Source organism: Diorhabda sublineata, chromosome 9 (genome assembly GCF_026230105.1).
Source record: "Diorhabda sublineata isolate icDioSubl1.1 chromosome 9, icDioSubl1.1, whole genome shotgun sequence".
Classification (NCBI taxonomy): Eukaryota; Metazoa; Arthropoda; class Insecta; order Coleoptera; family Chrysomelidae; genus Diorhabda; species Diorhabda sublineata.
Window position 1 is genome coordinate 19,132,507 of NC_079482.1, and position 13,404 is coordinate 19,145,910.

A 13,404-nucleotide genomic window follows, 5' to 3' on the forward strand; every position below is an offset into this window, starting at 1 on the left:
TCGAATAATTCGAATAGTGCCTGTCATGTAGAGATGCCTATGGATAATGATCTTGAACTTCTGTAGGAGGAGACGTGCCCTGGTAGCTGATTCCATAGGCTTGCCGTTGTCCAAAGAAATAAGTCGCTATAAATAAACATTCTGGTCGTCGTCGGGTGAACTCGGTGTTCAGGAGCTACGCCTACCTGTCGAGTAGGTCTTATAAAAACTACTCTAGGCAGGATTATGTTAGACAACTCTGAAGAACATATGCCTTGGTAATATCGGTAAAACAGAGTCAGGTCGGTGACCTTTCTTCTATGCTCTAACCTGTCCAAGTGTCTATGGATCGCCTATAAGTCGAACTGCTCTCTTCTGTATTGAGTCGATCATCTTCAGGTTATGCATAGGAGCAAAGCTCCAAATGGGCGAGCACATCTAAAAATGGACGAATCTAGGTTTTTAGAGGATTAGAAGCTGTTGCAAGGTATATTGCTATTTGGTCTTAGAGAGGGCTCCAAGTTTTTGTGAAGCTGCCTTGCCCACGTGATTATGCCAAGACATATTGCTTCCAACCTCAACACACAGCAAACGAATTTGCAGTGATGGTGATATTTTAGGTCCAAATAGGACCAAATCCTGAGATGCAGTGCCAGTCTTCTTTGTAAAAATAGCACCCTGGGTCTTTGCTCCATTGAACTCAATCAAATTGCTTCCAACCCATTCCAGAACGTTTTCAAGAACGGTATCGATAGTGTGCTATCATCGGTGAAGTTATAGATCGGGTTTGTAGTTTTGTCGAGTAGATCGCTGATGTACAGAAGAAAGAGAGTAGGTGACAAGCTGCATACCTGGGGAACACCAGCGATGACGTTAAAACTTTCTGAGGTGTGTGGCAACTATAAAAGATAGCGGATGGTTTGATCTATTATTGGATATATATATATATATATATATATATATATATATATATATATATATATATATATATATATATATTGATCCAGATGTTTCTGGACTCTGTAAAGAGGCAGAAGTTTTTGATATAATTGGCATGAGCTCACAGTAAAGCAGTTAATCGGATATTAAAGATATACGCTGCAAACGATAGAAGTAATTCGGGCAGTGAAGAAGTGACATCTAAAGTGTAGTGTTGGTTATTAAATTGTTTGTAGTAATGTAATTAGTGTGCTTAGTGATATAATAAGTGTGAAACTATAATTGTTTGTGATAAAAGTTATAGTTAGAGGTAGACATAGGGGAAATGGATTCGAAATTCGTCTGCAGAACAAACTCAGATGACATAAAAGAATTTATCTTGTTTATAAAGTCTTTCTCATTACTCGTGCTTCCATTCAGTATTTACTACAAGCAATGGCTCAAAGAATCAAACAAATTTTAAAAAATTGAAAGGGCTTGAAACAGCAAACAATGAAGAAAACACCACATCGGATTTTTGTGCATTTAGTCCAAAAAAGAAAAATCGCAAGTCAAAAACCTGTTGTTTGCTTTGCAGTGCCTCATTTTATGGAACAAAATACAATAAATACTTTATGGTTTTCTTTTCTAACTTTTCATATAAAAATCTGGTAATTGATGTTGCTTTTTTATCATATTGATTCAATTTAAGACTTTTAATATACTTTGGATCTATAAAAGGTAAAATAAGGTTAAAATCCACATTGAGTGAAGAGCATACTCGCGTGTTTTAATGCGACATTAATATAATGAGGTAGCATTATTAAAAACTATGACAAACTTTTCAAAAATAACGGCATTAATTAGTATTTGGTAGGCTTCGACACAAATTGAAGCAAAGATATCCGTTGTGTGTGATAATATATTTGGACAATGCAACAAAATGAAATAACTGTGTTAAACAAAAACGCAAATTATGCTTCACATTCTTATTGATGTTTACTTTGATACATATATTTCTCCCAATTTATTTTCGCAAGTAATAGAGGTTTATAAAATCATATCAATACTTACTGACATCTGTTATACCAACAGGGGGTGAATCTGTAGTGGAACTTTTAGATGTATCCAGATCAGCTTTTTTATCTTGTGGTAACACCCAACCGAGTTGGTGATTTTCTAGAATAAAAATTAAACAAAAACTCTATAGAATTCCTCCTGGGAAAAAGCACTTGAATTTCAACTATGGAAAATTTGAAGAGGATTGTTTTCTGTTTTCCTCATTAATTTCGAAATTTTTTGAAATACTAAAAAACACGACGTTTTGATTACTCACACAAACTATTTATAAAGAATGTCATACTGACAATTTGGTTAGTCTTATTAGACATTTTGGCAACATATCAGTACAGCGTAACTGATAATATATAGTGTGTTCATAAAGTAACGTAATTTGTTAAGATCTCAATTTCTGTTAGGTTTACAGGAAAACGTTGAATAATTTTTTTCTGAATTCAATAATTCGAGCCATCTGCATAATTATTCCAATTTATAACGTATGAAGATGTATCCGATAAAGTTGCTTTTCACAAAATTTAACAATAGTCCGCTAATTTCGAATTTTTTTACATATCTTGAAACAAATGTTAATAAACATGTCAACGTACCGATTTAAAACTTGAAAGTATCAGCAGAGAGGTTAATATTGACACATGACTGTTACTTTTGTGTGACGAAGACAGTACAGTAGTATCGATAGCCAAAATAAGATAACAATGAAAGTGATGTTGAAGTTGAAGAATATTCCATTAATCAACCTGGACTAGTTGACCTTATTAGGATTCATAAATATCAAGTCTAAAGCTGAACTTTTTAGATCTCGCTTAAAACAGATACGAAAGTCATCTTGTCTAAAATCAGCAGTAAGGTTTACTCAGAATTTTTGGAAAATGACGAGGAATAATGCTATCGGAGTGATATCTAGGAACTGTAAACTACCATAAAACAGATTAGCAGTTATTCGTTTATTCTTCAAAATACAGACTGAAATCTGTTTCTATTTGACCAACGAAAATGGGAAATTGTCTATACCAATACGACACACAGTAAATTGTAGAAAAAAATGAATCAATGTGTAGGTTATTGAAATTTACAAAATATTCTTGTTTCTTTTGCCTGTGGGACAGCAGGGCTGGAAAAGATCGTAATGTAAGAAAATAATGGCCCATTTGAAACGAGTCTGCTCCGGGCAACATTATCATCAAATATAAGTGGTTGGTAGATGTAAAAAACATTATTCTACCCCATTTACACAATCAACTGGATCTTGCGAACAATTTGTGAAGGAACTAAGCAAGAATATTGATGCATTGTAGTATTTGAAAATAATCCACAGTTACAATGTGTCTCATTTATCTCAAATACGCATTATCGTAGCACATCAAATTATTAATTTTATATAATTAGATTTTCATATTGCCTCCCGTTTCTTATTCCATAGTAGTCAAGCTAATAAGTAATAACGCGACTGCTGATTTGTTATTTTACGGACTGTTATCAGTTCATCCCCATTATCAGGTATTGTTTTATGCACAATATTTTTTAGACTTTTCCAGAAAGGCAATAAACTTGAAGATCTGGAACATTTTAGCATAATGAAATTTATACTGAACATACCGTTTACACTACCATTACACCGCCTTCCGTCTTCAGAGTCTAAAGGTAAATTATTAACCTTCAATCTGTGTAGTAGTGGTGTTAACAGTGTGTTCAGTATCAATATCACCAACGGTTCCAGAAATTCAAACTTTGTTAACAATAAAGGTTGTTTATGGACCTGTTAAATCAAGACGCCATTAAAATTGCCAGCAACTACATTTTTATTGCAGAAACTAATGAATTTCTCAATATATCGGAATACTTTTGTTCATTAAAATTGTCTTCTACAAGGAATGTTTAATAACAGCCTATAATACCTGCTCCTATATAAACTTACAAAGGATTTTCTAATATCTACAGTTTTGGCAATAGATCTAATTTATTTGTTTAATTCACATTTTTTTCAGTTATTACTGTCTCTATGTATTCAATATACCATCAAATTTTAGACTGACTTACGGCTGCTAGACTCTCGCTTTATATATTAAAACTACCTTCTGGAACCTTCGAATTCTTGAAATCTCGAGATTGCCGTTTAACAAACAAAAATTCTTTCACAGAAATCGTCTTTATAAGAAAACAGTTACATCAAAAGGTAAACAGATCTTTTGAAAAGAAAAAAAAATACCCGATGCACCCACCAAACTTAAGCTTCGGTAATATATTAGAATAGGACCTGCTTCACGGTTTGCTCATTATTCATAGCGTATAATACGAGTCATGGGTTGCTCAGTCGATCAGTAGTAATTGCCACGGATGGTTGTAACTACAAATTTCCAGAGTGCAAAGTAGTAAAGCACCCGCTGTAGTGTTTTCCATACCTACTACTAATAAACTTTACTTGAGAAAATTACAAGACGTGCATACGCGTCAAGAGCGCGAACTATACTATGAACCCAGCGCGAACCTGCGAGTGTAGACTATTAGATTCGCCTTGATTCGCGTGCGAGTGTGTATCGGCCATTATATATTCGTAATCAGTATAAAAAAACTGGTACAGGAAAAAATAAGTTTTGACCCCGGGCACTTACGGATTGAGATTAGATGTATACTTATTACCTGTAATCGGTCCAACCTTAAAAAACTGAAGGTGTAAAGAAACCAGCAAACTTGGTTGTATTTTTAGTAACTTAAGATCATATGTAAAATGATACTACATTTTTATGGTTAGTTATCATGAAGCCATTCTGATCTAATATTTTAAAATATATATAATTTGAAGATTGTAACCGGTTTCGATATTATTGACTTATTTCCTTTCACGTTTATTTAACTATTAGCTTAAAGTGAGAGCGCCCTTCTGAATTTGTGAAGTTTTAGTGAAGTTTGCGTTTTGCGTTACTCAACACGTAGAATAAATATTTTACTAGAGCCTCCGAGCATCATTTCGTTTCGAAATCACTATCATAAATTCTCCCCTTTTTATATTATGGATACACAAAAATCCATTTTGCAGTCATAATTACTTTTAAATAATTCTTTTATAATCGTCGGTTTATGACGATAATATTAAAGATGAATCCTATAATAACACAATGTTGTAATGGAAGGATTTTGTACAAAACTTTGCTAATGTCCAAGGACGTTTCATAAGAATAGTATTATCATTTCTTGTTCGCTAAACATTGTCAATAGTACCTGATGACAATAAAAAACAGTTGATGAAATTTATGACAGAAAAGCCTACTAGTTTTTGATATAAATAATTCTATCCACGATTGTTGTATAATGTACGGTTTTATAATTTTATCATGTAAAACAGTATTAAATATTTTCAATTAAATTTAATTCTGTACATAATATACACCCATATACATGTGTTGCCTGTTTTTCGAATTTTATTATTATTACGAATTAAAACACCAATAGATACACCTTTTGCAACATTTATTTTATATCAGTTTAATCTACAGAGGACAAAAAGTTTGATTTGCCAAAACATACAAAATATCAAAAAAATTGTACAAAACATTTATACAAAAAAATGAACGGTGCTTAAACTAAAACCAGCCAATGAATTTCTGATAGCGTGTGTTGTCGCCCCTCGCTCTAATTACAGCTTCCAATTTGCCATCCTAGATGGTCCCAGACATGCTCTATCGGGTTAAGGTCCGGACTATGTGCATGCCAATTCAGGGTGGTTATCTCGACCTCTTCTGGTACTGCCGAACCACTCTAGCAGCGTGTGGACGGGCATTATCGTGCGTTAGCACAGAGTTGTCACCGATATGAGACATATAGGGCACTACATGGGGTTCTAAGATATTGATTATGTACCTGTCAGCATTTATTCTTCCATTATTCACTGGTACTAACTCCGTGCGACCCTCGAAAGAAATTCCTCCTCAAACCATGATAGAACCACCACGAAAGCTTTCAGTTTGACAAAAATTAACCTGATTGTGCTGTTCACCACGTCGCCTATATACTATACTACTATATACTATCTGATGAATAAAGACAAAATATTGTAGTTTGTATGCTTATTCGGATATTACGAGCAGCCAACAGATCTTTTTGCAGCCCTCAAGCGGTGGTATGCCTAATTCTGAATGTCGTTAACCTCAATTTACCCTTCCGCGGCCTTGTCCAGGTCTTCTGGTTAGCTGCCCTGTTTCTTGGTAGCGAATAACAACTCTGGATATGGTGCTTTGTTGAACACCAATTACCCCGGCGACGTATCTTTGACTGCGGCCATCTTGTGGCCAGATGTGCCACCCCTCCAGAGATTTTGTTCTTTTTGACTAATATTTAACGTTGACGTTATAAACTCTTTGGAATACTCAGTGCGTATACAGCTTCGTTCCATGGGAGGGCGAGTAATTCGTGGCGCGAGGGTAACAGAAAAGGAAAGCGTCGCTGACGAATTTTTTTTCTGTTCAATGTCAAATGCCTTTTAATTGGTAGTTACGCTGCAGTTTTGTCATTTTTCAGTTTTTAGGATAAAATAGATTAGATAGTTACGTATTTTTATTGTATTCGTACGTCTCAATTGTTGTGTGTGAAATAAGTGAATCATGAGTAAAATTGCAAATGAAATTTGAAAACTTTATTTTTTTGGCCAGCTTATACGTAGGTTAATATCAAGGAAATACTTTATCAAAATAAAAAAACGAACAATAATATCACTTTTGCATAAAAAAAGGACCAACTCAACACTCAAAGAAAAGTATATAAATCAGTTGTTCTATAGTATACGGAATGGGTACCTAATTATTATAATAACCTAATTATAAAATAACCTTTCTGGCTTTCTGAGTGGCAAATTGCACATCTGCTAGGATCGGCCCTGATTATACACTCGTGATTAATATCTGTACTATTAATTTGGCACAACTGTAACTTTTAAATTATTAAATGTAGAATTATGCGGTGTGGACACTTACATTTATAATTCAATATACATACTTTTAATCGCAGATAACTTACATTGAAAAACGTTTTTTTTTTGTAAACCTAACAGAAATATATTTGAATGATTCGACGATAAATTCGAAGAGAATAATTATATAAGGAGAATAAATTGATTCCTTACCTGTTTGGTTTACCGTATCAGATTGTTTCAATTCCAATGTAGGCGATTCGGTTATTGAGCCCGTTGGGGTACCGAGGTTGGAGGGAACGGGCGTCGTTGGTTGAGAAATGCGTCGTTTCATCGACTTCGAACCAATTTTAAGCGGAGCATACATGTGTGGGTAAGCATGTCGGTGATCTGTAACAAAATTTTTTTATATAACAAAAACGTATAAAAAAATGGTTCTGTGTTATTATGTGTGTTAAAATTACATTATTGCAATTTTTTTCTATTCTAATTGATAAAATTATTGGAGAATAAAAAGAATTATTGTGCAATATTGCAGAAAATATTCAAACATTTTGTAACGAACGAAACGAAACTATTTCTTCAAATGCGTATAAGAATTAGAAGAAATATTTTATTAAAAATTGATTTATAAACTAAAATGTCAACTTCTGCGTTCGATTGTACGCCCTCAGTAGTAAACAGCTTTAGCAGAATATAAAGAACAAAATTTGTTACCGACTAAATCGGATCGTGTGTATGATACAGCATTACATACACTGCAGACCAAAAGTTTACGACCACATTAAAATAACATAATTATCTATCCATTATATGAAGCCTCCAAAGATAAATAAAAGAAATGTACACCTGCATATTGTATTATTAATATCAAATATGCAAAGATTTAATTTTTCAATTCACATCCAAGTTATAGCAAAATAAACATGATAAACGTTGCGTTAGGGCCAGGTGGTAAAGTTGTAATATTTTTATGATGTAATTATAACTAATTGCTTTGCTTTTATTCACCATCGGTCATTAATAAGGATTATTTAACTTCAAAAAACATGTGTTCCCGACTTATCATTACCTGTTGTTACAAGGGTTTGTTCACAAAAAATCTCAGTCCAAACTTATGGTGTAGGCAATGGAGAAGTCTTTAAATTAAAGTGAAATAGATTATTAACAGCAACAGAAATCCGCTTTGGAGTAAACAGTGGGTAAAGTAAAACGACGACTGAGAGTTGTAAAGTTGTATGATGCAGTGGGCCCCTGCCCATCAAGATTGGACTGAAGAAGTTCTTCGGACCGATGAATCCAAGGTTGAGCTATTCGGTTCAAAACGAAGAATTTACGTTCGATGCAGTGCCCAAGAAAAGATGATTCAAACTGTGTAGTCCCAACAATAAAGTATGGTGGTGGCTCAATTAAGGTCTGATATTGCTTTTATAGCTATTGAACTGAAAATTTGATCAAAAATTATGATAAAGGATCAGTACACAAAAAGTTTAGAACAAAATTCCGCTCCTTCGGGTTTGCGATTAATTGGAGATGAATCCATTTACCAACAAGACAATGATCCCAAGAATAGTTCCAAATAATGAATATTTAAAGGAAATAGAGGCACAAGGGATGCTAATAAACATGGTTTGTCCTCCTGAGAATCCGGATCTCGATCCCATTGAACTTATATGAGAAGAGGTTGATTGGAACGTCCGTAATTTTGGTCTATCTTCGCGAGAAGAATAAGTAATGCTTCATGCAAAGGTGGAGCAATATATCACAAGATTTTTAGATATTGAAACGTGGTTTACCGAAAGCACGTAACTGATCAGTACTTTATCATCGATGCTTTCTATTAATTTTCTCATTCTATTATTAATAGAGATTGAACAGAGTGGAGTGGAGAATGAAATTTGTAAACATCTTTTCACAGTTTTACATTTATAATAAGGAAGTTCCGTTACTAGAGAAAATATGTTGGCGGAAATGATTATCCTCGTCATAAAAACTGCAAATAAAAGATAAATTCCAAGAATGTTGTACTACTGGGAAATATAAACTTAACTTTGGGGCTTCCTACAGAATATTACCTGAAGATTCAAATTATTAGACTAAGCAAAATCTACCTGAATAATGTAACACCGTAGATTTATTTCCACAAAATCCTTTCTCCAGCCGTAAATCAATACAGCAATGAGTTATAATTCCTCTCGAAGTCCAATAAATTTACCGGAGATTAAATCTTTATAAAAATAAAACTTTATCGGAACAAACTGAAGTTGAGAAAACTGGCTAGTAATATCATTTAATTAACTATGAAATATCAAAGAATGTCTCATTTCGCTCCTTAAAAGAAATAAAAATCAACGCAATTTCAATCTGAAATCGTTTTTCATTCTGATATCTCATTTTCTTTAAGTTATACTCAAAGGAATCGAAATAGATTATATTCGATGTAATAACCTAAGTTTTTCTTGTTTATTATGTTGTTGCGTGTACTTGTTCCTCTTGAGATATTTCTTATTTCTTCAGATGTACGACTCGATTTAAGTCATATATTCTGGCTTGAGAGAAAATTCTGAGGTGGGTTAATTATGTGCAAGTTTAAACTTTTGTTCTATATACCTACTTCGATTTACTCAAATTCTTCATAAGACTCCAAATCATATTTGAGATTCTTCTGAAATCAAACTACTAAAATGAGTGAAGAGATTGAAATATTATATCGAACGTGATAATTGCTCATAGACAATGTTTAAAAAAACGTACATGTAGTTGTTTTTTTTATTCAATATTCTCTTGTAACAAGTTATATAATAAAAAAATTAGTATACACCAAAAACTAACATCATTGACGTAAATCTTGGTACAATTGGTATTTTATAATGATTTACATAACACTAGTTTGTAGTAAATTTGTTGACGAAGAAATTTTAGCTGTTTGTATATTTCTGATTTACTAAAAAAAGTAATCATTGAGTTATAGAAAACTAATGCTTTGCTCTGGTGTGTAGACTTTAGACAATGACATATCAGTCACCAATAATAGTCAGACATCATATTCGTATCCAAGAAACACTGGTAGACCTCTTCCACATTCTCCTTGCTCTTCCCTCGGAGGTCCCAAATTTTCCGGAAACCTGTCCAGGTGACTGTGAGGTGTATTAGGTGCTAGACAAATTTGGGGCTGCGCAATAGCCCACAAATGGAGATATGAGATCGAATTCCAGTGTTCTGGACTGTTTCAAAAAAAAAGGATTTCAGAATAAAAGTGTAGAGATTTACTTAACCTAACTAATTCGCAAAATCGCATTTTGAATGCTGTTGGTGAAATTTTACGACGACATATCCAGACAAAGGTGTTTGATAATAGAATTTATCCAGTTAATGATAAAATGTATGGAACTTTCAGGAAACCAAATTGAAAAGTTGCCTGCTTAGATTGCAATGGCAATAGTTGTACCAATTCTCTACCTATAATCCGGTTGAAGAAGATCGATGACAACGACAATCATTTACAATAACAAATGATTATTTTTTGTTTAAATTTTTGTATAATGAATAAAATAAACTTCTTCCAATTCTTCTTGGTAAGCCGCCAACTCAATGTAAGCTGGTGGTGGAGGAAAATCCCATAGAACAAGTTATGCAATTCAGATATCTTGGCATAGACATATCAAGTACCTACGACCCAGTTAAAGACCAAAGAAGCCAGATTAACAAAGCATCCGCTCTATCAGGATGCCTGCGAGATATAGTCTGGTCCAACCCGAACATGCGCAAATATAGCAAAATTAGAATCGACAAGACTTGTATCAGACCCATCATGACGTACGGCACGGAAGTCCGCGAAGACACCTACAAGACGAAACAAATGCTGAGGGTGGCCGAGATGAAAACATTGAGAACAATAGTGGGGAGAACAAGAAGAGACAGAGTAAGAAATACAGATGTCAAAGAGCAATGCGGGATACAAGACATTGTGAGATGAGGAAGAGAACGTAAGAGGCAGTGGTACAACCATGTAAGACGGATGGACGAGAACAGACTTCCGAGAATAGTCCTAGAAAACAACCCGCCCGGCTCAAGGCCTCCCGGGAGACCACCTAAAAGGTGGAAAGATAGTTGGCAATCCACCTCTCAGGAAAAGATGCAGAGGCAGCTTCAGAATTAACAGATCGACATATCTCCAGGAAGTAGAAGAAGAAGAATAAAATAAACATTAAATTTATATATGTAATAGATTTTGAGCCAGTTTGCATGTTTTTCTTTTTTGAAAAATAATTAAATTGATATTTAAGTTACGAAACAAATATAATTTAATGTCTGCATTTTTCCTCTATCGTTTCATTAAATTATTGTTACCAATTGTTGTATGTAATTAAGAACAAAACTTTTTTAACTTTGTTATTTGAGCTTTTAACTATTCAGTCGAAAAGGTTTTACTAAAATTCATTGACTGGTCTCGGATTCCGAGGTTACGGCATAGAATAAATAGCGCTTTATACATAAATAAAATAGGTAATATCCCTCCATATCACTCAATAAATTCTCCTTTTAAACATCTGCAAATGTAAATGGTAGAACTGTAACTACATCAACCCCTGCATTTGAGAATTATTTTCCAGAAATCATTGTTTGCTTACGACGACTAATGTCAGCTACCCGAATCCATTATTTTCAGACTGTTGGTGAACCTTGTTTCTTATATTTAACCACTCATTAAATCTGAAACATCTGGATCGTTAAATAATAGAAGATCTTCTACAGATAAACAGCTAACATTCGTTACACGTAATACAACCCTCGGTGAAAATCCCTTTAGGCCATTGAGGTTGTTACACTAACTTGCAACGTTTACGTTGCGTGGTATTTTAGTGCTATAGCAGAAATCTTCAATGTTTTTAATGGATTTCCTGGTAGTGTAACGTATATATTATTGTTTGCAGAAGCATTTTCATAAAATTAGAAACTTCTTGGTAATAGAATAAACATTTATACTAGAAGTAGAATAAACAGTAGCGGGTTCTAAAAAAATTGAAATCTTCTTGGGATGAGGATTATTTGTTATATTTTCACATAATGACGTTATTTGTTTTAAATTGATAATATAGGACTTATCGAAAAAAATAATAAACTTCTGAAACTGATCGAGTTAATCATCCCTGCCAGATCAGTAGAATGGGTTTAATTTGTCTATGGTTTTTTATGAACTTCAAAAATTATTATTCTCCTTAAATGGGCTAACTACTATTAATTCTCATGAGCAGCGTTATTGATAGACTACAATCCTGGAAAAATTAATGCACAAAAAAATAATATAAAAATGAAAAGTTCTTGTAGAACATGTTCTAAATTTGAAATTTCCACCGTAAAAACGTTGTTGTTAGGATTATTCAAATAAATTTCCCATCGTTTATCATCGTATAAAAAGGATGTAAAATTTTGTGGGTTAGGTCTGAATGTATTAAGCGGTATTAAAAGTACAGAAACGTGAAGTCGTAGCCAGGGAAAGATCAAGAGGGCATGATGTCCCCGAAATGAAAATATAGGTCATTATTGCTAAATTCCCCGAAACACAATGTAAAAATCTTATGGCAATTTGTGAAACTATTGTTGCTATATTAGATGGACATGGATTTCACAGTATTGTCTAATATTTGTTGGGATCAATTCTTTCGAATGGTTTTTATTTTTTTTTTGTTTAGGAATGTTGCTTCCAGACATAACACGATTAAATTATACAACAAAATAATGGTTCAAAATTTGTTGAACTTTTAAGGATAATAGTACTGAAAACGACAAACTATATTCCACCATTTTAAAGAGTGACACATATTGTAGAGAGATTTCATACGCTAATCAAATTACACTTTACTAAAAACTTGTTTTTAATAGATGTTGAGTTTTTTAATATCGACAAAAAGACAAAGATTCAGTATTAATTCATGAAAAATGGGTTCTAACAAACATTGTTGAATCTTCTACAAATTTGCAAAAACAAACTTACACTCACTCTATAAAAGTCACATAAGATAAATTCATAATAATTGAAAAAATCACTATCCTTTTATATTTTTTTTTATAAAAATAATTGGTTTATTTTTTATTTTCTGAACTAGTTTTCGTTTTGATTTGACTCCGTTGATAAAAGGTTCGTTCTAAACTAAAACGTTTTTAGCTTCAAGGTACCAGCAGGACTGTAGTTTATACGAGGGTTGCCATTGAAGTTCTTACAATCGAACAATAGTTGACGTAAATGAGTTAATAGTGAACATTAAAATGCGTAGAATCGGTTAGTGCCACTATTGGTAATGAAGCACCATCTAGGCATTCCAAGAATTATCGATGCTGTTTGCAACATAATTAAAGAAGATCGGCATATGACCAGTATAGAAATAGAGGTATCTCTTAGTATATCGCAGACTGCAATACAATTGATTTTGCATAAATATCTAGGTGTGAGAAACATATGTTCCAAATAGATTCCAACTCCCATAAATCACGTCAAATAACTAAATATCTGAAGGAGAAAACCATCT

At 33.3% G+C, this 13,404-nt stretch overlaps 1 protein-coding gene and 1 long non-coding RNA gene across 5 annotated transcripts in view; one reads left to right on the top strand and one right to left on the bottom strand.

Annotated features, from left to right (window-relative positions):
- LOC130448671 (band 3 anion transport protein) overlaps window positions 1-13,404 on the bottom strand; it is a 246,568-nt gene that overhangs the window by 133,906 nt on the left and 99,258 nt on the right. For all 4 annotated transcript variants that reach the window (XM_056786135.1, XM_056786137.1, XM_056786136.1 and 1 more), the window contains 2 exons: window positions 7,091-7,267; window positions 1,972-2,076 (listed from right to left, as the gene is read on the bottom strand). In XM_056786135.1, coding sequence (XP_056642113.1) covers window positions 1,972-2,076; window positions 7,091-7,267 — 282 coding nt within the window. The remainder of the gene's footprint in view (window positions 1-1,971; window positions 2,077-7,090; window positions 7,268-13,404) is intronic.
- Window positions 1-13,404, top strand: part of LOC130448676 (uncharacterized) — a 167,577-nt gene that overhangs the window by 24,416 nt on the left and 129,757 nt on the right. The gene's annotated exons all lie outside the window — the stretch shown is intronic.